This window comes from Berghia stephanieae, chromosome 2 (assembly GCF_034508935.2).
Source record: "Berghia stephanieae isolate SIO BIC M18660-M18661 chromosome 2, UCSD_Bste_1.3, whole genome shotgun sequence".
NCBI classification, from domain to species: domain Eukaryota; kingdom Metazoa; phylum Mollusca; class Gastropoda; order Nudibranchia; family Aeolidiidae; genus Berghia; species Berghia stephanieae.
Genome location: NC_088361.1, coordinates 64,092,568 through 64,120,527, shown reverse-complemented (window position 1 = coordinate 64,120,527; position 27,960 = coordinate 64,092,568). Strand labels below are relative to the sequence as shown.

Sequence of the window (27,960 nt, the reverse complement as noted above, 5' to 3'; positions counted from 1 at the left end):
GATTATGATTATATCACATACTGTTCCCCCGCCAAATAACGAGATTGTGATTAGTCTCTTGGTAAAGGGGTTTGGTTTGAATACAAAAAAACAAAACAATTTTACAGCAGATGGCACTTGCAGGGTTGGAAATTGAAATATTTTTTTTTATTAATAAGCATTTATAAGTGCAATATCCACTAAATGTGCTTCAAAGCGGTATATAAGGGATCCATAGTGACAGCAACACTTAACATGTAGGACAAAACATGACACCTGTTAGGTGATATTACATTTTTTTCCAAAAGTTGAGTCCTTGGGAAATGCTCTTTATTCTCATTCTTTCACCGTACTCAGGTGTATAATGAGTACCTGACCATTAACAGCGTTGTCTCTCCGAACAAAAATATGTACCAGGCATCATGTCTTGTCCTACATGTTAAGCGATGCTGTTGGCTGGGGCTCTTCGAAAGAGCTTAAAGCTTTATCGCTCTATATAAGTGCTCGATAGAATTTGTTCTTATACCATAAATTTACTTTTTTTTTTTAATTACAGATCAAGTAGTCCGCGCTCCCCTAGAAAGTCGCCCAGGCCTTCAAAATGACTCTAAAACAAACATCACTCAAATAGAACAACGAAATGGCCATTCTATGACTCAGAAATTTGCCTTCTTTAAAAAAAAATAATTTATAGTATACATTCAAGTTTTACACCTGGAATATAGAGAATATGATTCCTGTAAACAATGCCAATGTTTTATTAATTTAACCATATTTGTGATTTACCCTCTCTGTAAAATTTCACTTCCAGCCATTGAATAAAATGTATATTTGTACAGTGAGACAACAATCTTAATTTAAAAATGTATGTTTGACTTTATATTGTTGATTGTCATTTTATAGCCTACGTTTTTATTATATACTGAGTGTCAATATAAACTGGCCTGAGCTTAACTACCTATAGTAAAAGCGTTCAATGCACCGTATACATCCTTATTGAGAAGAAACATTACATGATGCGGACAGCATAATGATAATGGGGACAAGAACATGTTTTAAAATGAAAACAATCTATTCTGCTAAAGAAACACAACATGACTGCAAGGCTTCAATGTTCCAGCCCCAATTTGGCAGTGTTCTTTTTAAGTAAGTTAGATTAAAACCAAGAAAAAGATTAAGGCATAATTAAGCAAAATAAGCTTTGCCTCAGTAATGAAACAATTACTTTAGGTTGAATTGCTGTATGAGAAAAAGAAAAGAAGTAGATATCCCCTGTCAAAATATTCGGGAACGAACTTAGAATATGAAATTATCTATATAAATTCCATGGCAGAGAAAATGGTCCAGGTTAGACTGTACCCGTGTTTGCAAACATGAAAAGTATTTAAACATTCTGCATTCTTTTGGGGTTTTTTAAATGAATGATGCTGGCAAGGACTGGTTCCTTTACTGTTATTCTTTTTTGAGACATGCGAGTCCCTTTGTCGCATAATTTAATCTGGCTTTGTGGTATAGACAGTAATAAAACCTAATACTAGTACTTTGAACTAACACTAATACTGATAGGAAAAACAAAAACCCAGGACCTTTGTTATGACCTCTAACTAACCCTAGTTCAAAAAAGTCCTCGGATCTCATGCAGCCCTATTGCCTATAGGCTATATAATAGAAATAGAGAAAAAAACCTAGGACGACTGCTTTGCAGGTACTAGGCTTATATACTTCAACGACAGTGGTGGAGAAACAAAACAATGGTCATATTAGGCAATTTTTAACTTTTACCAATCGATCAAGGTCAAGATTTGTTCTACAGTACAATACAGCTTTTAAAATTAAAATGCTACCACCTCGAGGAACGTGCGAAAGGTCTCCCAAGGCTGCTTCCGCGATCTACAAATTTTTCAGGCATGTTGCAGTATCGTTTAGTTTTTGTTCTTGTATTTCTTCTTTGTCTTAAGGAGAAAGCGGCTCAATTATCTTTTTTTTTTTTTGAAGATGAAGTAAAGTTAAGAGTTCAGATGGAACTAAACCAAGGGCATCCGTTTGGGTTCGGAATGAAATATTCACTTTTACATAAAAAATTCGCCGAAAAACTTATCGTCAATCTTCAAACATACAATCGTAATTTACAGAAATATCTTTTGTCAAGATTGTTTGTCAGAAGTGTTACAAAGAAATGTAGCAAATTGTGTTTGAAGACATATGATTATAAGAGACTTCGCGAATGTGTTTTGGTAACACTGAGCCAATGAGCGAGCATGCGAACCAACAACTGCAGTAACACCGAGTGAAGAGGCAGCCACAAACGATAAGACAGAGAAAGAGGGAATCCCTTTGACGGCCACGCACTGTGCATGCAGTGAACGAAGTAGAGAGAGAGAGTACGACCTAATTATAGTAATAGTAATATAATCAGAGACTGACTATAATATGCTTTGGTATTGTCATCCACTGTTTTTTCCCGTAATTTTTTTATTTCAATTTTGGCTATAATTAATTTTTTTTTCATTCCAGAGCAAATTTCTTTAAATTTATTATTGTCTAATATTATGTCCCTGAGGTAGAGAATAATGGATTGTCTGATTTCAGGCAATTGCCTGAGAATTTACAGGCCTGCATAGCCATTATTGAATGACATTTTACAAAATAAATTGTGATTGTTAGTGTCACATTGTTTTACCTAGCAACCAATGAAAATTGTAGTTATTGAGTGTAGCCAGTTTTCACAGCAATTCTCTATTGTCATTTTCAAATGAATTAAATTTGACTCAAGAAAAAATACAGGAATAAACAAACACAAGGACAATAAGATTTTTGCATTCTTCAACTTTGTGCATTTGCGCTTACTTTTGCACTCTGTGAAATTTTGAATGTTTTTCAACCACGCCCAATTTAGGTAACCAAGTTCTATCTTACAGAAATCCGTGTATTATACCCGGAATTCTCTCACCATTCCATTGGTGTATGAATTATGTCAATGTGACTAACAATAATAAAGTTATGGGCTGTTAATCACTGGCCAGTTTAAAATGATGCTCAGTATAGTTTTAGAGTTCAATGATCTGATCTTTTAAAAAGAGCTTTCCATATTTTATCAATGTGCTTTTCTAAAAGGGTACTGTTTTTAAAAAGAAAAATGTTAAAGAGCTGTCATAATTATTTTGTATTACTCAACATTTTTTTCCTTTTCATTTTGTATCCAATGTTGTGGCAAATGCAAACGGCATAGTATCATTATCTTGCTAACTTGGTTTTAGTCTCTTATTTTAATATTAATTTTTGTGTGCTGTAGTCTTCCTATTATCATAACGGAATTATAAGTGTATCTGTGATATTTTAAACAATAAATATTGTACTCGTTAATGCAAGTTGTCTTAAGCTTAATTTTTGGTTGCTGTATTTTTGTTTGGATTTTATTTTCATTTATGATGTTTGTTTTTAAAAAATGAAAATCCAATTACCCTTGAACCAAGATTTAATCAATTTAAGAATGATTATAGGGTTTTTGGAGTCGGTTTTGTGTTATGGAAGAAGTTAAACAGCATTTGCGACAGATAGTCATAGTTCTACATATTTACTCTGAGAGTAACATCTTCATAGCAACAAACGGCAGTTGAGACCCAACCATGTTGGTGCACTTAAATAAAAATTTCGGTATTCAAAATGCATTGTAGAGGGCACCGTTACTCAATTGCTTCGTACCCGAATGTATCACCCACTGCTGGGCTGTATAGCCGTGAGCAAGTCATCTCACCCTAGCTCAATTTGCGGCACTGCACTGCGGCTGATGCCTGGGTTATTTGTTGTTTTGTTTTAAGGTTTTTACGGCGCTTGGAACACATATAGGTCATATCAGCGCCAGTAAAAAGGAAGAAAATGGGATAGTAAAGACATTCTTGATGTACAATTAAAAGGGCTAGAAGAAAAAGTAAGATAAAGGGGAATCGGTTCAAATAGGGAACAGATTTGGATTCCAAGAGCACACTATCAGTGTACTTAGTTTGAGATCACCTAAAAGTCTCAAGCAGATACCAGCACAGGTCTCCACTAACAGGAATACTCTCAAATGTTTACAAATCATATGTTAAAAATAGCAGTACATAACAGAGAGATGATTTACAAGGGAAAAAATATCATGTCCCAAAACTATAACTATACATTCAACTGTTTCCCTCCCAGCCAAGGACTCTGGCCAGGGTCAGGACAAAACGAAGCAATCTCATTCCAAGACAAAGACAGAAAGCAATTGGAAAACAGACACAGGGTGACAGAAGACTCAGCAAGTACCTCCCTGCCCACTATGGGAGATGCCTGGGTTATTGCCGTCTTCCCTTGGAATAGACCCTAGAAACAAATTTCCCCTATGGGATGAATAAAAGGAAATTTATTTTATATTTATTTTTATCATAAGCATCCCATGGATTTTAATTAATACAAATTAAAAGTAAAAGTTGATGTGAGCATCTGTGTTTTGTGCGATATTATCATATTAGTACTTGATTTTCTTGATTTATTCCCAGTTTTGTTAAATAGTGTTCAATCACTGTTTACGATCAAAACCATGGAGAGTGAAAGTGTAACTGGTATACCCTTTGTAAACAAGAGAAATACCCTTTTTAATGTAGTTAGGATGTGTCCTCTCTCAGGCACAGGTCCGCACATTGCACTGTGTGTATTCACAGGTCTCACCACGCCCCCTTTTTCTGACATCTTGAAAACCCTGGATAACGACATAATTTTCTGGTCCCGAGCAATGCCGTTATTCAGGGGTTGCACTGTATTTATTTGCTTACTTATTTTCATAAATCCATTAGTCTATGGCAACACCAAATGTAAATTTCCAGAAATGTATAAATAATGTTCGTCTTATCTTATCTTAACATTTACTCTTAGTGGTGTACTTCATTAAGGACGAGGAACAAAATGACAAATATTTACAACTTTTATTTATTCCTTATTCTTTCAGTATGTACACAATCAAACAAAAATATCAAAAAAATTTGGATAGATATGTACAAAACACTCAATTGGACTGAATATACAGAACAATCTGTTTAAGATTTAACTGTATTCATTAGAAAAATGAAACAAAGAAAGGTAAATAAGATGAGCCTTTTATGTTAAACTGCTAAGCACTTGGGAAGTTTGGTTTATAAAACACTCAATATTGCTTGCAACACATTTAGGGCATCTTGTTGGGTAAGGAAGATGGTCCACAACCAAAGTCATCTACAGCCTTGTACACAACACAATGTATAGGTTAAGACCTCAGTATTGACAATAATCTTGGATCATTTGTGCCAATGAAAAAGTCAGATAGTATGTGGATAATTCAAAGAAGGAATAAAGTATAGGTCTCAGCAGCGATCTACCCATGTGGTCATCCAGTACTAGACATTAGCACAGATCCTTGACAAATGGGAGACACTCTGATAATTTTAAAATTAAATGCACATGCCATCACCTAGCCTACGACAACAGCTCCAACTCCAATAAAACTAGGTCTTCTCATCCCAGAACAAAGTAGATTGAATTATAAGCTTCAATTTATTATATGAAGACAGATAATGTGGACGTTTTGAGTTTCTCCTTTATCAACAAAACACTAAGGACGAATGACATTAAAATCTCATTTTTTTTTGTTCCTAATCCTTGGAAGTGCGTATGTGACCAGTCCTTCAGAATACTAATAATGAATAAGCTACATATTGCATCATAAGGTGGCATAACTATTTCAGTAGTGAGAGATGTATCGGCAGATTCTTAGGATTATAGGACGTAAAAGAGCAAGGATAGATGATCTTTATTGACCGACTAAAAGGGATAAACTCAAATTATTACAAAACATAATAATAAAGAGATAAAATACGATGTAGAGAGTAGAGAATTAATCTCATATAAAGATATAGATAATATTTCTTTTCCTTTTGCGTATGCAACACCTCAATAATAATCAGTGTGACGGTTTATGTGCAAAAAAAAAAAGATGGATACAACCATCCGACTCTTTCCCTGTCAGCAAAAAACCTGAAGCACAGCCAAACAAAAATACACAATCCTAGTCTTATGTTTTACTCTCTCTCTCTCTCTCTCTCTCTCTTTTATCTCATTCCAGTCAAATTCAGGTTCTGGTCAAAATGAATTGAAATGCTCAAAAGAAATACTAAAACCCAGTCGAGGTTACAAAATGTTCAAAGCAGCAATGCATGTAAAAACGGAGTGTTCATAATTAAAATCAATTTCAAATGAACAAAACTCAATGAATTCAAAAGTATCAACAGTACAGTTAAAAAGCAAACATAATTCTTTTTGCGTTAATAATGAGACACAATGTACATCAATTGTTTGGTTTTATGAGTTTCAGGACACATACATAGGACAGCTCAAAGACCATAAATTCAGGCTATACTGACACGCACAAAACTCTTCTCCTAAAAAGCCCATAACAAATAAAGATAAAGTAAACAAATCCAGACCAGGAAAAGAAGCAATGCAATCTTGAGACTGGCCAAAACATCCCCGCTTCTCTTTGTTGAGCATAAGCAGAAATGAATAAGCATATAAAACAAATAATATGAACATTTATATCAATTTTTCCAGTTTAACCATGCTCAATGCACTTCACAATTTTTAATTTATTCCTCAGGCAGGCCATATGAAACCATATTTACATTTCATACAGTATCAATCGCCTTTAGGCAAGCTTTTGTACTAATACTTACAATAGTCGTCACTGCCTGTAACCCAAGTACTTATTCACACCTGAGTAGAGTAGGGTGATATGTGGAAAATGACATAGCCAGGGACAAAATGTCAGGACCAGAATTTTTCACCATCACTGTCACCCATCTGGGCATTCATCACCCTCAAGATTGCTTGATTTGTTTCACAAGATGAAACCCCATACCGTTTAGCCACCAAGCCACATATGCAAAAACCTTTTGAATGTCTGTAAGAATGACTAGAATTTATTTCAAGAGACAATAATCATGGTGATGAGACTTGGATTTATTGTTACCACAGGAGATAAAAATCCAGTAACCACAGTGGAACGCAATAGGAATGCTGTGTCTAAAGAACGGCCATCAGGTAAAGAATATAAAGAAATCCATGCTTTTGCTTTCTTGGACTGCAGGGAAATCATTCATGGAAATTTGTAACTCAAGGCCAGTATGTGAGCCAACACGTTTAATCGATGTTTGTGGCATTTGAGAGAAGATAGAAGAAAAGCGCCACTTGGGTGTTGGGAATATGGTATTTACACACAACAGCCCTTCACACTACATTAAAAGTTAAGCTATTTCTTTCCTCAAAGAGCATGAAAACCATTGATCATCCTCAATATTCTCTTGACCAAGCACCTCTTTGCCCTATTCCCACAACTTTAAAATGCCACTAATTGGATATAATTTAGAAACCATTGTTGACCGTAGAGAGAATTACAAAGGGTGCTAGTGCTAGACATAGTGACTACAAGGGGCATTCCAGTCTTTTCAGGATTGTTGGAATCGGTGTGTCGACTTATGCAGGGACTACTTTGACAATGAATAGTCCATTCAATCCAATGAGTAATTTTAGTGTAACAGTCTGGATACTTATTGAACGCACCTCGTAATACAGTTTGGAGATGATTGGTCAAAAATAAATCAAAGAAAGACCCGCTGATGCAGAACCTTCTGCCAGCAATGTCACCTGACTTTAACATCTTTGGATGTTGTTTTGATTTCTGTAATGAAAGCAGGCCAATGATTTTTATGTCCAAGTCAAATTTCAACTGAATTGTGTATTGTCTTGAATATCTGAACCATTGTTGAGGGCTGAGGGTGACATGTAGCATTGTTGTTGTTGGTCTACCAACCCCCTGCTACATTTTTATTTTCCATGATCAATAATACAAAATGCAATGGATTTGTTGGCAGAAATAAATCAGAGGCAAAGATAATAATTTACTTTACTATTTTGGTGGTGATATTCATATTTAATCCAGCCTTTAATTTATAAGATACTATCTCATAGATAAGGGACTGACTCTCTCTCTCTCTCTCTCTCTCTCTCTCTCTCTCTCTCTCTCTCTCTCTCTCTCTCTCTCCTTCTCTCTTTCCAAAGGCACTTTTGTCTGTTTCTTTAAAATCCAAGAAAGTTAAATTCCTTGTTTCACTAGCAGAGTATAGTATAATAATAATCTATCTGGTCCAATTAGGCAAATCACATATACACATGAACAAACACATACATACACAAACTTGCATATACAAACAGAAACACGAATAACAAAAAAAAGCAAGAAATAAAACACTAATAAATGAAAAAACATCAAGACCAGAATACATATAATTTTAGTGTGCAATTTGAAATGAAATTATACATAATTATAGTAAACAGATTTATTTATTTCAATTATGAATGGGGGGGGGGGGGGGGGGGGAGGGAGAGAGAGAGAGAGAGAGAGAACAGACTCATACTTTAAATGAATGATAAAAATTTTGCAAAAACCATTTCCCTAAATTCCTGAGTTTAGCGAATGAAATGAAAAGACAAAGGATCAGTAGTCAGACGTGGCCCTTGAAATGATACTGCAATTAATGTGAAACCTTTTCTTTTTAAGTGCACATATTCATACTCCCTGCGGCTCTATTTCTCAAAATTGAAATACACACAAAAAAATGAGCAATTATTTGTTGGGTAAATGTAATTCTTACTACAGAGATACATTCAAGAAAAGTAGGGAGCAGGCACTGGTGTTAAATAAAGATCTGAAAAAGTTTGTATGAAACTGCCAAACAAAGCAGAAAGAAAGAAAAAAATCCCAAAACTTCAGCACGTCAAGCTGATCTTTTGGGATGTTTTTTTCTTCCATGTGTTTTTATTTCTGCTTTGTAGGGCACTGTTTAGACATGCATTTCCAATTTTTACAGAGATACATTGGAAACTATGTAAAAAAGTAAAAGGCCCGGATATAACAGGGATTTTTCACCTTTAGTATATTCTAAATCAGGACTCATCGGGGCCCAATCACATTTATCAGGAATCCCAAAGCATCAATTATTTCTTTTACTTTTACTATTACTAATACTGCTAACACAACAATTTGTATTGCTACTGCTACTACGTCTGATTTCACTTAATATCTGATAACACAGGGATCAAATATAACATGGATTTTGGTCTTGTCCCTGTTATACACCAGATTTCCAACATGCTTGCCCTCTGTTACCTAAAAATGAGAAATCTACAATCCCTGGAGTAATTAACTCTATAATCCTCTTCAAATTTAGAACTAATCAGACACACAAAATGTGTATTGATTGACCATAGAGGATGATAGCAGTTATATACTCCTAATACTAATAACGATCAACAACTGGGCTGAAATGCAGGACATGAGACGGTGATGATGGACAGCATGGACAGTAGTCCAAAATGTGGGCATGATGACTTGGCAGCCCTGAGATATATGACCAAATTTTGTCTTAAGCACAATTTTGTTTGCATTCATTAATTATAGTAAAAGTTCAAAAACCCCATTAGCCTCAGACGATAAATAAAGAAAAGTTACAAGAATAAAGGATGTATTTTATTTTGAGCCAAATGTTTGCGACAAGTAGGACAAGATCTGTATGTTTTGATAGCATTGACGATGCATTCTTCACAAAAAATATGACCACATATCGTTGACATGACACGTTTTTTACTGGATTTTATCTGGTTGAAGAAAGAAAAAATGTCAATTATTATATACATATGAGTATGAAGTGAAGCTTTAAAATAAATCAAATGCAAAGTGCACAGAACTGCCATAACTTTTACTACAGTTTTGTAACAAGGTTGGGTTTAAGCTGAGATGTTTTAAATGGTACATTTCAATATGTCACTTTAACCCTCTCCTTACCAACTATAGAAAAATCGTCACATTCGTTACAATACAACCAACAATTTCCTTATTAAAATTTCTTTTGTTCATCATGAAATTTAAAGAAAATGAACAGTGTGTTGTAGGGCATGTTTTGCTAAAGAAATGATGCATCGAAAGAACTTTACTGCTATTGTTTTTGAGTGATAAAAATATATATTTTTGTGTTAGTTGGGTGTGAAGTTTTGGGGAAAATCCTGAAAATGGCTGGTAAGGAGAGAGTTAAGATAAAGATTCATCAGTGGAGAGAAACACTCTCCTCCTTTCTGGTTATTTTTACCTTACATTCTTAAAGGTTGTGTAAAATTCTAATATTCATTATCTTAAATTATCAAAGTCAGAATATGACATTTATAATTTAGTGTCTCCCGAGTATATCAAGGTGCCCAAGACCAGTTAAAATGCCTATTGATACTATCACTGTCAGACCTAGGCCTGTAATTAATGAAGGGAACGCCTATATGAAGGAATATCCAATTTTAAGCCTGTTATGAATATTGTTAGTTTTTAAGTTCGATTATTCCTAATACAGAGAGAGAGAGAGAGAGAGAGAGAGAGAGAGAGAGAGAGAGAGAGAGAGAGAGAGGGGGGGGGGGCAAGAATGGCGGCCTGTGTAGGCAAAACTTAGGTCTGTTGTTTTTGTTTTTTGTTTCAAGCATAAAGTTTCTGGTTCTCATTTGAAGTTAGATTGCAATTTCTTATCAAAGCCCATCTATGCCTAAGCAATTGTCTGGTTTTAGGGATTTAAGGGCACTTGCCGTGCTTTTAGATTATTTCAGCACCAGTAAAAAGAATGATAATGAGGAGATCATAGATTTGCAATTGCAAGTGCACAAGAAAAATTGAAACAAAGAGAAATTAGTTCAAACAAGACACAGGTAGATTCCAGGAGAAATATATCCTAACTCCCACTTAGACTCAGTAACACAGAATCCTGACAAGAGAGATAAGCTCGTATGGTGATGTAAAACATGTTAATACGTTAATAGTAAAATGATAATATTTGGAGAGATTATTTACAAGGAAAAAATATTAGCTCATCTCTCATAAAAAGACAAGTCCATCTGATTTTTACACTCTCAGAGACTCCAGGCAGAGCACAGCCGAAACTAAAGGTTCTCAATCCAGTATAAGGAGAAAAACTACAAGTAAAGAGGACAAAAAGCTATGTGGTTTGAAGATATCATAAGGGTGCAGGGTTTGAAGATATAACAAGAGTGTGGATTGATGTAAAACCCACGAGGCCAACATTCCCTACATGAGGGGAATTCAAGTAACATGAGCAGAATACATTCCAGACTAGATTCCACAACACCACTTTTTAAAAAACAACATAATAAATAAGTTGGACTAACAACACATCTGTCACAAACTTCCTGAATACATCACATCATAATTTCAAAGAATCTTTTTTTAAGTTCCAAGAAGAAGAGAGTGATGGAACTTATTGTATTTTGTAATAAATAAAAAGAGAGGAAGGTCCTCTAAATTTATTACCTGTTTGAGATCATCCAGGCAGATAGCACACTGGATTTGGAGGGGTGGTGACTTGCAGAAACTGGCATTCTTTGTTTTGCTAGATAGAGAGATTAACCATAACAATCAATGAATAAATCAAGTATGCAAAATATAACTGTGATGAATGGATTATGTGAAGAGCATAATAATAATAATAATCATGATCAATTTATATGATGCAGTTCTGATATATAAAATTAGTGAAACTGGGATATACTAGCAAACTCAGATGCGACAAAGATATGTAAGATCCACTTTTCGAAAAATTAATAACATTTAATCATTTTCTAATGTTTCCTCCCATTTGACATAATCTAAAATGAGCAAGCTCAGATTCAACAAAATTGCTATACGCAAAAATACATTCTGGGTTGAGTCTTGAATTTTAAAATAATAAATAAATAAAATACATCACAATCATCCCTGCTGATAATGAGTAATCTACTCCATGAGTCATCAACATTTATTGTTAGAACAGTTCTCACACCAGTGAACTGTTGGAAGTTTGGAAGGTGGAGTAGTGGTAAGGTCATTGCGATTCAATGACATTATTTGGTTGATGCAGCAGAAAGCATGGCCAAGGTGGGAATTAGTAACCATAAATATTACTGAAATGTGGTGCAAATTATTGTATTGTAGTGTGCCAGGATGAATCCTTTAACTGACTTCTTTTCTGTCCCCTCAAAGTTTCAACAATTGTTTACATCTCAGTTACAACAAAATTTGACAGTCGACTTCATTGTATCCTTGTTCGATTTGTAAAAATCAATAATGTATCATATGAATGTTCTGTCATTCCACTCCTCTTTACCCCCCCCCCCCCCCCCCCTCCTCCAACCCACCCCAGTAGAACTGTGTCTGGAATTGGTTTACAAGGGTTTCTGTGAGCAACGGCTCTTTTTTGGGAAGGTCTCGTGAGTTTCAGCAGTTCGATTTGGTTTGCTAAAATTGGCACAGACAAGGCCAGCTGTCTCGTTTTGTGTGTGCAAGCATACCGCTTACCATCAAAAAAAAAAGAAAAAGGAAACAACAAAGCTGTGTTTGATAAACATAAAAACCCCAACAATTTAACCTTTCACATGTGAGAACCTTCCAGAAGATCTTACTGTTTTCATCAAAAGACAAGTGACAGCAATGCAAATATAGTTTAATGTAAGCCAGATCGCAATATTCTAGTTGTTCTCATGGCGGAAACAATTTATTCTGCATAAAAAATAATATATAGGGAAATTATTATTTGAAAACAAAAAATCAGTGTCACTGTTGGGAGTTAAATTAAAATAGCACTCTTTCACCTGCACTATGTACAACGTCATCAGATGATCCATCGTTTCTATCATCTTTCCCCATGCCCCCTTCCCTACAAATTAAGGTATCTCTAATCCACCTCACTATAAAAGAAAAAATTCTTGCTCAGTTAGTGAATTGTCTCTCTAGTTCAATTCAAACCAAGACATCAGGAAACGGGGGTAGGATGCAAAATGATACATGTGCCGTAAATCGAACAGACTCATAAACATGATACATCAATAAAAGTCTGATGCAAAGCGATATACAACAGATGACACAGGGTCATAAATTGGTGTCTGTTGAACGTTACATGTTATAAGAATGGTTCGTAAAATAGTTGGAGTATTAGTCACATTCAATTTGTTAAAACTTTAGGCAAAACAAGTATTTTCAATGTAAACAGGTTTACCCCCCCCCCCCCCCCCTGGTATATCTTCTCTCTGTCTTTTGGTACATTGCAGTGAGATTCAGTCCAAAAGTAAGGACAGAAAAAAAAAAATTGAACTTTCTATTTTTGTCTAGTTATCACGGTCTGAGACAATTTGAATTCAGGCCAAAATATGAGAATGATAATAGACTTGAAGAAGCACAAGAGGGAGAAAGACAGCTGGGATGGAGGTGAGGGGCAGGCATTAAGTTACTAACACACCCTCTAATACAGATTTTCTAAAGTTTAATAAGATTTGTCTCTATCGACATGAAGTCAAAACAAATTTTCAAAAGGATATTGGCAAAATCATAGTGAGCAATACTCTTATTACCTTTGTTCAGGAATTTTAAATGGTATATCTGGCAGTTCCTCATCACTGCTTTCTAGTTCTATTCGTCTACCTCTTGAGGAAGATGGTGTAGGATCTTGGGAAGAAGATTGTGAAATGGCTTCAAACTGTGAGACTATTCCTCTGAGAGACATAGACCTTCTTCTACCGGATCTCCCACTTCCTCTCTGTCGTCGGACTGGCCCTTTAAAACACGAAAGGAGCAAATAGTACATACTCATGATAAAAATTTTTTTTTAAATACACATTTAATTAAATCACCCTTATTTTCTTATTTTTAAATTGTAGCAGCTTCTAATGGCCTCACACTACAATATTATGGAGGTCGACTGGGTGACAAAATCGTTACCACAGTTGCAATTCCACCTGGCAACTGTGTACAATGCAGCATTCAACCAGATGCTCTGCGGTTTCGGGTTTTTTGCCACGACATGTACACATGGTACAGGTGGAAAGTCTCCATGATGGAGCATGGCCGCCATTATACAACTTCTCTCCCATTTTCGAGAAAGCTATATCCTTGCTTGAATGTATCCCCATTTCCACAGCATGAAACGGACAATAATTATATTGCTTGCTTCCCAGCACACTATTGATGAGCATTTTCAATCAGATTGAACAGGCCTGCTGAAGGATGGGGAAAAGGATAAAAGTAAAGTAGTCCTTAAAAACCATAAGGCCCCTATTGCCTGAGTGTATCCCCATTTCGGTAGCATTAAATGGACAGTAACTAAATTGCTTGCTTCCCTTAGGATCAGATGCAGCCCTGAGTATCATGAGTATGTACTATTTGATGAATTTTTGCCATCAGATTAAACAGACTCAGTTCAGGATGGAAAGAGGTAAGAAAAAAAAAAACCCTGTCTCAATCCCAGATCATAACCAGCCCACTTGTTGTAAGTAAAGAGCTGTGTCATTTAAGTTAAAAGGACCCACAGCTGTAAGCCTAGAACTCAAACAACCCTGTTGAAATAGTTTTCTTATCTTTTTATTTATTATTTATGACTATAATTTAAAACAGATATTTCTTTCTGATCTCTATGACGTGTAGACAGTATTTTTTCTTTATTCTAGTTTTGTGGGATGCCATGATGGTGCTTTGAGAGAGACCAAAATAATTGACTGATCAATTATATTTATCTTATCTACAAGACAATTAAGGCAACACCATTGGAAACCGACAGGAATGTCCGGTTATGTATATTGTGTTATTTTGGCACAAAAAGGCAAGAAACAATTCATTTCAAGATGAAAGTTTAAACATAATCGCCAAATCCTTTACTTATCTCATTGACAACCATTAAAAGCATTCTACGTTTTGAAACCTGATGTGATATACAACGAATTGCTACATAAGTAATCAAAATTAAGAAAGGATACTGTGGTTTCATGAAAAAAAAATGTGCTCGTTTTCCAAACATTTTTAAACTCTAAAAAGTAAGAAAAAATAAATACAAACTTACCAACATCATCAGCAGCACTAATTACCTGTTAGATTAAAAACATGAAACAAGATGAATCAAAAATAATTTGAAGGTAACTAAGTGTAAAGACATGAATAGCTACTTCACATAATCTGCTTAATTTAGGTAGTCTCCTGCATAAAGGCACCCTCTACATTTTTCCTTTTTCCTCCTACTGCCTATACAAAATGCAGATTTTTCTCAAAGTCTCTGGTTGAGTCCTTAACAAAGACAAGGACGTTGAGCAGGAAATTGTTGATGCTGATATTCACCTCTATAAAAAAGTGAAGATTCTGAAGCTATTTCTAAAATCAAGAGGATTCAATAATACTGAATTGATTCTCATAAATTATATATTAACGAGTTCCAGATTGAATCGACCTAGACCCAATAGTCTTCACATCTCTAGCAAGAACTTTATGATGTTGATAGTGAGTTGAGTGACCATCTAATCACCATACATTTATATGGAACTGTAATTTCTCATACTCATTAGATACCAAATGCAAATCAAAGAAACTTGCTCCATCATAGTTTACAACAAATCATACAATTTCATTGTGCAAATCATGCTCGTCCAAAGCGAACACCCTTGCATCACAACGTGCAAATTCTAGCAAATAAGATCAAATGGAGTTTATTTAGGTGACTCATTTGTGCTGTTGATTTGTAAACCTACAACAATACCATTATACAGTCCAGTCCGGATAATCGCAACACCTTGGGATCAGCGAAAATGTTGCGATTAACCGAAGTTGCAATTAACTGAAGTTGAGTTTCCAGTCCACTATTGCAACATTTTACACATATATGGTAAACTCAAACCAGTTGTTGTATACATTGTTCTTAGTCCACTACAGACTGAGCAGTATGATTGAATTAAAAACCATATGGCAGCCATGTATAGATTTTGTCAGGCAAAAGCAGCTTTGATTCAAATCAACATCTTATTCAGATTGGAATTACTTTTAAAATTTTATTCTCAACATTTGTAAGAGTCAAAGAGATGAGCCATGATGAGAGACAATAAGCTCTCACCAAACCCGTTGGTCACAATGCACAGTTGTCAATCCCAAAACAAAGGATATCACTCAGTCTCTCTTTACAACTGTCATTATCTGTCTGTTGTCTAGGCTATGCCCAGCCCCCTCTCCTCCTATTTAATAGTCACAGATTGACTGATTAATTTATTTAATGTTAGATTAAGTGACCAATTGATAATGATGATAATATTTGGTGTTGAATTGCCGAAAATGTAACGAATTGAAAATGAAATGAATATGTTGATGTTGTGTATATCGCACGCGTAAAAGAAAGAGAGGAAGAGAGAGAGAGAGAGAGAGAGAGAGAGAGAGAGAGAGAGAGAGAGAGAGAGAGAGAGAGAGAGAGAGAGAGAATAAGTAGGAGTGAAATATCTGTTCAATGTTATAGTTATCATATAACGTTATAACAAGTGTAACTAAATGACAAATTGCCATATTTATGGACAATAAAGATCTATTATTATTATTATTATTATTATTATTATCACAAACCCATACTGCAAAGCCCCGCCTTCTTTTGTCTCGTAAAGAATGGTAACAGACTACTGTAGCATTAAGTCCCGCTCACTCTCGATTCTTAAATCTGTCATGATTTCACAAATGATTTAATTTAATCATAATATTTTGATTGATTGATTTATTGAATTTGACACTGTTTAAGGTCGAAAAGTTGTTGCGATTAACCGAAGTTTGTGTTGCAATTAACCAGTGACTTTTATACAGAATGAATTACGTTTCTCGAGAAATGTTGCAATTAACCGAAAGCTGTGATTAACCGAGTTGCAAATATCCGGAGTGGACTGTAATTACTATAAAAAAAGGCATTCTCTTCAGGGTTATTTGAAAAAAAATGGGGGGGGGGGGGGGGTTTGATGAACTCTTAAATCAAAATCATTCCACTTAACCAGTGTGCATTCTGATTAATTAACCAGTAAAAATTACAGAGGTAATTCGTTTATAAGCACAATCCAGGAAATATAATTTATAAATAAATAATAAATTTATTCCTTTATAAGCACGCTCACTGAAATGCACTCCATTTAAAAACATGCTCGATTTCCAAACTGTTTAAAACTCTATAAAGAGAGAAAAAATAAAAGGAAACATGGTATACAGAAAGAACAAAAATGCTCTAATAATAGTTTATTCACACCTTCCTATTTTATCACTTCTCTTGTATGCAACAAGCACATTCTATTGGTTAACAGCTCAGAGATAAAGTCGACAAAGGTGGTCAGTCATTATAATTTACCTTAATTAAAATAGGCAAATTCATTAAGACATAGAGATGACCTGGGGACTGGCTTAAAAAAGGGGTATTTTGGGTTTATAACACACTGTTCTGATCAAGGTGGAATCTAGAAGTGACACTGGCTATGGGAAGAGGGGGTGGGTGCTAGACGAAGTCTTTCTAAGTCCTGCAGTTCAACCCCCGAGTCTGTTTCACCACTAAAACTCAAGTGAGGGAAGTCCACACCATTACTTGCACTTGGGGATTGCATCAATAAGCAGCTATATAAGAGCATTCAATGTATGACAGTGCTTAGGGCAGCAACATTCAAAATTTTCACCTGTATTCAAAGTTGTAATGTTGACCCCATTCATTCTTTAAAATAAAAGAGTTACTTTAAAAAACTATTTTAGTATGCATGTTCAGAAGTCATTAATCCAGAGAGGTTTAAATGTACAACCTGATCAAGTTCTTGGAAATTTATAAATATAAAGTGAAGAAGAGAAAAAAAATGTGATGCAATACAGGAAATCATAAGAAAAGCGCACTGCTTTATGAACAATGTTTGAAAGAAATTCAATTTGCAACTTAATTTGTTTCTGACATTTTATTTGCTACATCTTTCCCCTGAATAATCGCAGATAAAGAATTTTTTTAAGCCCCATTATCGGCATGCAAGGGGATTTTAGACAATATCAGTCTCAAAACTTTTTATAATGTCCTTTGGTCACGTTTTTTACTGGGATGCATCATACATCTACATTTGAATTTCAGGTATGAGAAACTGGATGACAACAGAGATAATTTCTTACCACGACAGGGGAATCCATAACATTGGAGTTATTGTGTGTCAAGTCAATCACTTCATCCCCTCCAATGTCCACTGTCAAATCAATACATGCTGAGAACCAACAAAACATACATTTCATTATGGGTGGTGAGACAAACTTAATGATTTCAAATGCACAAATAAAATGACAAGGAAGTGCTCTTATACATAATACATAATACCTTTGGTAAAATCATAAAATGTTTTGCACACATGATCTATGTTTAAAATATTTTTAATGTGGAATTAGCACAACATATAATACAACTAGATAAATGATATATATTAAATTGAAGAGAGAAATTTCAAAAGAAAAAACTTTCAAAAATCAGAATAAACAATTGACCAGTGTTTTATTTATAATTTCTTTCGACATTATAAAATTACTCAACTTCTTTATTGACTGCTGGAAAAAAGACAAGGGGTTGGAAAGACAAGGAAATCTTTGCTTACAAGACACTTTTTTTAGAAAACAGACTACCAAATCTTGCTTATAACAATGTTTAAACATAGTAGCCATCTTTTCAAAGAGTTAAAACGGGACACCCTAACGCACAAGACCGCCATGACCCAAAACACAGTATGTTTGGACTACTATATAATAATATTATCTAGATTTAGAGCTTTTTCTGTTCCTTGTTTTCATTTGACAATAAAAAGCACAATCCTGAGACATGCAAGGGTAATTTCCATACATATAAACAGTCTATATCTTTTATTTTTAATTTCTTTAGATTGCCAAATCGGGACAGTCCCTATTTTATCAGCCGCTTTAAACATTTTCAACAGACAGATTCCAGGTTTTATACTCGAAAAAGTAACATGCTCACCATCATAAAGACTACTCAGAACAGGACTGGAAAACAAATTTTAAGAAGACAAGCCGACAGTAATTCTGCAGTGCTTTCAATCTTGATGTGATAAAATAAACATCAATAAATCATTACTTGCTTTCCTTTTAAAACTGTGTCTATAAAAAGGAAAAGGATTTGACATTTGGGTAAGAAAATAATACAGTGGGAATTATAAATTCTGGAATCATACCTCCAGCATCACCATTTTCTTGACGTCTTGGCCTTTGCCCAGTTGGTGTCTGTCGCCTTCTGTGACCAGAACGAAGACTTCTTCGTGAAGACTAAATATTTAAAATAAACCAAAAAAAAATGTTAATATAATCTGATTTCCACTTCAACAGAATCATGGACCAACTATGCATTGCATTATTACATTTAAAAGAGGAAAGCCTCTTGATCACAAACAATAATATTGAAAGGTGAAAGATTTGTAGATGTATTCCCCCTGATTGTCACTTAATAAATATGCCTCTATAATATAATTATGATGACATTCAAACTACCTATAAGACAGCAAGTTATAGGATAATACTGTTGATACCCGATTCTAGAATTGTAAGTACCAGATGCAAATTCCATCAAATTTAGAAACACAAACATGAGAGCAGTTCAATTACCATGTCCAACTCTTTTATTATAACATTATTTATTTATTTTGATGTTTCTGTATTATGAAAGTTTTCATACTCTCAAAATGAAAAATGTATGAATGTTAAAAGTACAAACCACATTTTAAAAATATTTAAATATATATACATAAATAAATGAATAAAATAATAAATCTTGCTCATTAGAAAACGATAAAACAATCAGAGAGAAAAAATATACATAAAAGAACATTCTTGCTCCAAAACACAAAATAATTAAGGCAAAAACGAAGAGAAAACAAAAGGAAAGAAAAACTCACAAAAAAACAAAAAACATAACAAATAATCAGAGCCATATATAAATAAATAAATGCATGCATGATAGTTATTTTTATCTCTGATTCATATATGTTGTTGGATCTAGATATGTGGAACTGTTATAATAAATGGCTGAAATTCCACATACAGTGGCCATTTCAATGACTAAAATAGCGAATATATACTGACTTGCTCACCAGGAGTTAAAGTGATATTTATCCAAAGGAAAAAAACAAATGTCTATATTAGACTAGAAAGACGTCATGTTTTCAATAATTTTATCAATTTAGATTTGCAATCGAGATACAGCCGTGTGACCATCTTTGAAACTTTTGCTGTGGCTTTAGATATCCCAGATTTTATCTGTATCACGCAAAAGTAGCCAAATTAACAATTAAAAGTAACTGAACCATTATTATAGTATTAAACTCTCTTTATGGCAACTAGAAAGCAACAAAAAAATTTGGGTGATTTTTGGTTAATTTTCCTCCAATTGACAAAATATCAGAACAAGGGAAGTCATCCATATTTTGAGCTCTTTTTTTAAACCTTTGCTTTTAATGAATTCTTTTTACATTAATTCATTAATTTTTTTACGTGTAATTTGAAATATTTACTAACTAATAGGTATAAGTCTTTATAAGCATTTCTTGTGGATATTTATATTAATGGTTATTTATACTTCCTTATGAAAAATGTCTTCAATAACAAAGATATTGCACATCGATATAATGGAGTATATATGCGACTCCCGATTATTTCAATTTTGAATCCATTGAATACGTATGTTTCATATATCTATGTATGCATTTAATATTATAGTGTATATTAATGTTTAATAATTGATGGTTCCTCTGTGACCTCTTGTTACTATGCCTGTCAAGCTATTGACACGGATGCCTTTTTAACTATTATCTTATAGTTATAGTATGAGCCTTCAATTCTTCAATCAACATACATGCATACACTTTTGAAATCACTTATCGTATATTGTATTAAAACTACTCAAATAAAAGTTGTTTTATTTTCTACTCGAAAATTTAAAATAAAGTATATTTTGGCCCTGAACCACTGAACCGAATACTCATCGCCACCTTAAGTGCTTGCCTATCACCCAAAAGACTGAAAAAAAAACCATCATGTCGTCATGTTTTGCAATGCAATTCCTTGTTTGTTTGTTTGTTTATAAGGGTTTTACGGCGCTTGCAACACATTAAGGTCATATCAGCGCCAGTAAAAAGGAAGAAAATGGGATAGTAATAAGTTCTAGAATTACAATTAAAGCACAATAGAAAAGGTGAGTCAAAGGGGAATTGGTTCAAATAGGAAACAGATGTAGATTCCAAGAGCACACAGTCAAAGTACTTAATTTGAGATCACCTAAAAGTCTCATCCAGACACAAGCACACGTCCCGGCTAAGAGGAATACACTCAAATGTTTACAAATCATATATAATATCTATACAAAAACATAATATGGTGCATAACAGAGAGATGATTTACAAGGAAAAAATTATCATCCCCCAAAACTAACTTGACATTTGACTGTCTCCCTCTCAACCAGGACATCCGGCCAGGGCCAGGACAAAACCAAGTAATCTCATTCCAAGACAAAGACAGAAAGCAAATTGGAAAATAGATATAAGGGGATAGAAGACACAGTATGTACCCCCCTGCCCACTATGGGAGGTCAGGATCCCCACCCAGATGCAATTCCTTCATCAGTGTGTCAAAATATTGTGAGAAATACTCACTAACTGGGCTGACCTATTTGTGTGTTTGACATATACTAAGGGCATCTCAGGCCATACAGGAAATAAATAGTCAAGGGGACGAAACCCGGTAAATGGCAGGAAATATTCTGATTGGTTAATGCTAAGTAATGGGCATACCATCAATTTAATAAATATCTATGTATTATGTATATAACCTATAACATTTGAATTTTTTCACAGGTCTTCCCTGATTGGTGCCTATATTTGGAAGTTCTTCCCAAAAAATAATACAGCCGACTCCATTTCATTACACATCAGTTAATCGCACACTCTGGTTATACGCTAAACTTTTCCTATATAATCGCTCCACTTTATCGCACACCTTCTCCGCTTAATAGTTACACTGTCATTCCATCTTGATTGGAGAAAAATATTCAGACGTTATAAGAGTAACAATAAAAGATGAATATTTTGGCTAAATCGCATGTGTGCAAATATGTGGGAGTGAAGTTTTAACTGCCAATAGATGATAGTACCCCTGACAAACACTGAAAAACTTGACATGGTAGACAAACTATGCCGCTTCATCCAAGAAGAATGCTTCATAGATGATCTACGAACATGGGCGAGATTGGAGACAAGGGTTTATAAACAGCTTACACAGACTAGAAAGCAACCAAGGCTTCATGATTACTATTCTTACAACAATAATGTCACATTTTGTTGTCGATAAAAACTGGTGCTTAGGTGCTATTTTTAGCTTCTCCGCTTAATCAACACAGTCCGCACTCACAAGGATATGCGATTAAGCAGAGTCACCTGTATTTTTAATATGAGGAAGACAGGAAAGGAAATTTGAAATATTAGAATGCCACTTGGGTTGGTGCATCTTAACGGATCGTTTTTATGCACCTCTGTTACGCATGCGCGCATTCCATTCAATTTCATCAGCGATATTGTGTTTCTGTATTTGGATATGGCAAAAGTTATATTGTGACATCTGTAGGATGTCTAATTTAAATAAAAATAATAATCTAAAAAATCAAAATATAAAACCAGAAAAAAGAAGTTGCATTGAAGGTAAAATAATGTTTTAGAAAGACCTTACTTATATTAAATGTGATGAACAGTCAGTTGTCTCCGCAGCGCAGTGGACAAGCTGTCAGACTCCAACCATGAAAGTACTGGGTTCGATTCCCATTGTGGACATATTTTTATTTTCTTTAGTTCACTTTATTGAGAAATACATAATTTTTGTTGTTATGTTTGTTGTTTTTCAAAAACTTTTTATCGTGTTTAAAAAAAACTTCTATTTTAATTTTCTAAAATTATTTATTTTTTATTTGAGATCAGTATTTGTGTGCAATGTTTCTTTTTACCTTTGATATTTTAAATTAATGTTATTATTCGTTAATTTATTATCATTGTATAAACGTACATCGGCAATCACTAAGCAGCGTGCTAAACTACAATCTAAAACTATTTAAACCTCATGGACGTATGCAGCAAGATTTTCATTAATTAACCATCACCGCCAACGGAGGTGCATAATAACGGTGCATTCTTTTTACACCGCCAACGGAGGTGCATAAAAACAATGCGTTTTTGTACACCTCCAATGGAGGTGCATAAAAACGGAGCATTATTGTACACCTCCAATGGAGGTGCATAAAAACGCCACCATTTGCCTTTGTTATTTACTGACATACTTTGTGACCTGAAACTGTTGCATTTCCGGTAGTAACCACCATTTGGATTTCAAAACTGGCCTAAAATGGCTGCTAAGATTTGAGTAAGGATTTTGCTGGAACGAATTTCATGGATGCGGTATACAGCTTTGCCCTGAATTTAATTTTATAAAAAAGTTAAGATGTTAAATAAACATGCCATAGTGCAATTTTGATTTGCTTATTTCTATTTTTTAATTATCCAAAGCTAAATTATACCCTATTTTATCCATAATCAAAAGATATACTAATTGTCAAACGATAGAGTAATTCCTCCTGAAGAAAATAAGACATAAATCATTCAAAAACAAAAAATTGATGAAAATTTTTCTGACACCCATCACTTAAAAGTCAAACAAATCGGGTCACAGCCACTAGGCCATTTATCGGTTCCCTGCTGGAGGGCCAAATGGACGTTTACCATTACCAAAGTCAAAGTACCGAATTTAAATTCTGTCTCAAACTCAAACCTTTCTTTATTCCACAAAGGCACAAAGGCAAAGTACAAAACGGAAAACTCGAAATGCCAACTATCTAGCCATGTGAAACGGAACAACAACAAAAACAAGAAACTCAGCATTTAATTTTTTAACTCAGCACTCAAGAACAATCTCAAGTCTTTACTCCACCTCCTTCCCCTCCACCATCCGACTTTGGTACCAACCCACTTGTAACCTAACTTATATTTGATTTTGACTGATGACTTCAAAAAATAAATGCTCCCTGCTTCCCTCTAAAATCCCTTTTACTGAAAAGACGACCATACAATCTTCAGTCTGAACCTTTGGCCTAAACTCAAATGAAATGATTAATAATTAATATTTTATTTTAATGGGAGAGAAGTAGAAGACGAAGATATCAACATCATCAGTATCAGAGATTAGAAATTAATTGCCTATATAATCACAGTACATAGACGAAATTGATTGAGGATCTTACCATTGTGTAGTAATGGAAATATTCCCTGCAAATAAGTGTCGATTAAATTATGACGACAACGAATAACAAAGAAAAGATATTTATTATCGGATCAGCAAACGATAATGTTTTTGTTGCAGCAACACCGCCGGTTTCCGAACCAATTTTTCTACTTTCTAAATCTTTGAAATAGAGAGTTCTTTCCTTTCCATTACATGCTTGTTTATATTATTAATTCGAATTTATCTCCAGTCAATTTGTTTTAATTAGTCAATAAGAAGAGAAAAATGTTCACATATTATACAACGTCGATGGCTTAGATATATTTTTATCATTCATTATCTTTGATTTCCATCCAGTTTTAATGCGAAATGTCTTTACAACAAAGCACTAAGAAAGGCAAATAGAAAAAATTTATTTTGATAGAGGGACACAGGACTTACAATTTCATGATGTATTAATATTTCATTTAGACTTACCTAATCTTAAATAAAAGAGAATTTGGATAAACCAAATTCAATTTATAAACTATGATGTTGACTTGAACTATTCTAATTTCTTTCATTTTCGAGAACAAAATATCACCAGAGGAGACGGCTTCAACAGATTTATTGGCATGACAGATGCAAAACTAGAACTCGGGTCATCAAGCTGATTGGGGGATATTTATTTATTTATTTATTTATTTATTTATTTATTTATTTATCTATCTATTTATCAACATTATTTTTTTTTCATTCAAATATCCGTTTAATCATCATTCATTGTTTAATGTATTTTTTTAAAGAATTGTAAAACTCTGGAACAGGGTCAAGTATGAAACAAAGAGTACTATGTCTCTGGACAGATTCAAAGTAATGCTTAATAAAGAACGAGTCGATCGCCGATATAATTATCAGCTGTATACCTCCACATGGTATTCAAAGGTATGTTGGCCAAAATGCCGTTTCACATTATAATATTATGATGCTATAATTATATTGTGATAAAACTGGGTTGTCCATTGTCAACTACCCAAAAAATAATCGCAAAGAAAAGATCGCAGACTTTATGAACATAAGGAAGCTGTACAAAAAGAATTCAACAACATTTTTCACTACTCTGTTTGACTAAATTCTATATTATGTGAATGACTTTATTATGCTACTCTATTATTCTGCAGCCATGTGGTCTTGTGGCATGACACTCGCCTGCGGAGTTCCACTCCGAGCGGCGCATAATCGAGCTCTTTATTCACATTCTCTCACTGCACTCAGGTGTAAAATGAGTACCTGGCCATTAACATAGTTGTATCAGTCGGAGGAAACAGGCGTTTAACAGGCGTCATGTCTCATCCTACATGTTAAATGTTGCTGTTGGCTAGGAACCCCGTGTAACGCGCTTTGAACAATTTGTTTGGATATTTCGCTATATCACAGGTCACTTTTCAAAACTCAATTTAAACCAATCCATTCCAATTACTCTATTTCCATATATGTCGCATTTGTTATTAATTAGATATCTGCCAGTAAATAACAAAAGTGTTAGCTCATAGTTGGTCTAAGAAATCCAAACAGATGGAACGAAATTGACCAATCAACTCTTTATTATTGTTTTTAGAAAGAAATTTTAATAATTTGTTCTCACTAAATTTTATCAATCAGATTATGAAAGTTTACATAGTTTTGTGTGTTGGTACGTTATATCAGGCTGTCGTGTTTTATGAGTATTTTACCCAAACGCATAGCATTGATAGGAGACATAAATTTGTTTTCTGTGGAGAGAAAAATAAACACACAGACACACGCATATATATATATATATATATATATATATATATATATATATATATATATATATATATGTATACTCATAACAATGGCTGGCTAAAACAATAACAAAGAGTTAAGTGACATCAATTTCGTTCTTCCTATAGTGACTGAGGGTAATTAGCATCCATCTCTCTCTCTCTCTCTCTCTCTCTCTCTCTCTCTCTCTCTCTCTCTCTCTCTCTCTCTCTCTCTCTCTCTCTCTCTCTCTCTCTCTCTCTCTCTCTCTCTCTCTCTCTCTCTCTCTCTCTCTCTCTCTTACCTCCATGCATTAAATGGACGAGTATAATAGATTCATAGATTCAAAAGTTTATTTTTAGGCAATTGCCAATACGACTCATCCAAGAATATAATATTTTCATCAACAAATCAATTAAGTAAAATCAATAACAAAGCAAAGCAAACAATGATAGTAATAATGATAATAATAGTAATAATAATAATAATAATAATAATAATAATAATAATAATAATAATAATAATAATAATCATTATCATCATCATCATCATCATCATCATCATCATCATCATCATCATCATCATCATCATCACAATAATAATAATAATAATAATATAATAATAATAATAATAATAATAATAATAATAATAATAATAATAATAATAATAATAATAATAAATAGTTATAATAATAATAATAATAATAATAATAATAATAATAATAATAATAATAATAATAATTATTATTATTATTATTATTATTATTATATTATTATTATTACTATCATTATTATTATTATTATTATTATTATTATTATTATTATTATTATTATTATTATTATTATTATTATTATTATTATTATTATTATTATTATTATTATTATTATTATAGTAACAATAATGATAATTATAATGGTGATAATAATAATGTAACATCACTAATTAATAGATTAGTTATTTAATAGGTTGAATCATAAATTAATAATTAAAAAAATAAGTCCTTGGTACAACTCAAATAATTCACATTTTATGAATCAACATAAGATACGAAATATAATAAAACCTTTACTCCCACCAAAATATCTAAGTTTTAGATCAATACACATATTTTACATTCATGCATAATGAGACAGCTTAATAGAATAGATTTCCGAGCAGGAACTTCATAATGCGTCCTGTAAATATATAGACATTTACGTGTTTATATTTTTTTAAACAAAAGCAACCAAACATCAGCGAGTCTGTGTGCACACATGTGAATTTGTAAAGGGCACAGTTCATAATTTCGATTATAATAAACTTAGGAAGGTACGTAAGCTTCAGTGAATACACACTGATAATATTCTAATTGTAGTGAATCTGGATACGCATGAATAAAAACTATTCTAAACATGATATTACATAATTTAGTAATAAATGCTTGGCTACATGAGGATAATGAAATATTATATTATATTAAACAGTTAACTGCTTTACTCTGGATGTCGCGAGGTCCCAGATGCGAGAGTTTTTGCCAATATGAAGGTAGTTTAAATTATATATATTTGAGGGACGAGTTTTCTGACCATATTCTTAGATATGTTTTTTTTTCTGTCATACGACAGTTAACGGGTAAAAAAAATATTAAAATTTTTTTGAAACAAACAAGAAACAGTCCCTTGCGCATGATGGCGACATTTTTTCTCTTTAGCTCGAGTTGGACATTTTACTTTCACATTTAATTCATAACGGAGTATTGTAAAAACATTTACATATGGGTAAGTAGGTATCCATGATGTCTCGAGATATATCTTTCGGAGTGAAGTTGGTGGTTAATAATATTGAATTTTTAGTGTCAAATTAGAGAGCAGGCACTGGTGTAAATAGAGATCAGAAAAGGTGTGTGTGAAACAGTGCCAGACAAAGCAGAGAGAGAAATAAAAATTTAAAAAACAAACAAAACAACAACAAATACAAACAAACGTCCCATTTAACACAAATGCTTTTATTCGAGAGAGTTGTTTTAATTTCTTAAACTTAAAAACAACCAAACA

General features: G+C 33.6%; 2 protein-coding genes across 5 annotated transcripts in view; one reads left to right on the top strand and one right to left on the bottom strand.

Annotated features, from left to right (window-relative positions):
- LOC144965331 (coiled-coil domain-containing protein 171-like) overlaps window positions 1-3,347 on the top strand; it is a 42,555-nt gene extending 39,208 nt beyond the window's left edge. For all 3 annotated transcript variants that reach the window (XM_078900566.1, XM_078900565.1, XM_078900567.1), the window contains exon 32: window positions 536-3,347. In XM_078900566.1, coding sequence (XP_078756692.1) covers window positions 536-584 — 49 coding nt within the window. In that variant the 3' untranslated portion in view covers window positions 585-3,347. The remainder of the gene's footprint in view (window positions 1-535) is intronic.
- Window positions 3,348-4,908: 1,561 nt separating this feature from the next.
- On the bottom strand, window positions 4,909-27,078 carry LOC144965328 (E3 ubiquitin-protein ligase RNF4-like). Of its 2 annotated transcripts, none has more exons than XM_078900562.1 (7): window positions 27,041-27,078; window positions 19,087-19,177; window positions 18,026-18,114; window positions 14,940-14,964; window positions 13,459-13,660; window positions 11,387-11,465; window positions 4,909-9,681 (listed from the first exon to the last, which is right to left on the bottom strand). In XM_078900562.1, exons 1-7 carry the CDS (start codon window positions 27,044-27,046, stop codon window positions 9,532-9,534), a joined length of 642 nt encoding a protein of 213 aa, XP_078756688.1. In that variant the 5' UTR covers window positions 27,047-27,078; the 3' UTR covers window positions 4,909-9,531. The 2 variants fall into 2 exon arrangements, with proteins under 2 accessions (XP_078756688.1, XP_078756689.1); XM_078900563.1 differs by lacking the exon at window positions 27,041-27,078 and adding an exon at window positions 24,183-24,336.
- Window positions 27,079-27,960: the final 882 nt, after the last annotated feature.

Coding starts and splice junctions, on each gene's coding strand:
- LOC144965328 (XM_078900562.1), bottom strand. Junction 18,115..19,086: donor AGAAAATGGTGATGCTGGAG/GTATGATTCCAG, acceptor GTTGGTTCTCAG/CATGTATTGATTTGACAGTG. Junction 14,965..18,025: donor TTATGGATTCCCCTGTCGTG/GTAAGAAATTAT, acceptor TTAATCTAACAG/GTAATTAGTGCTGCTGATGA.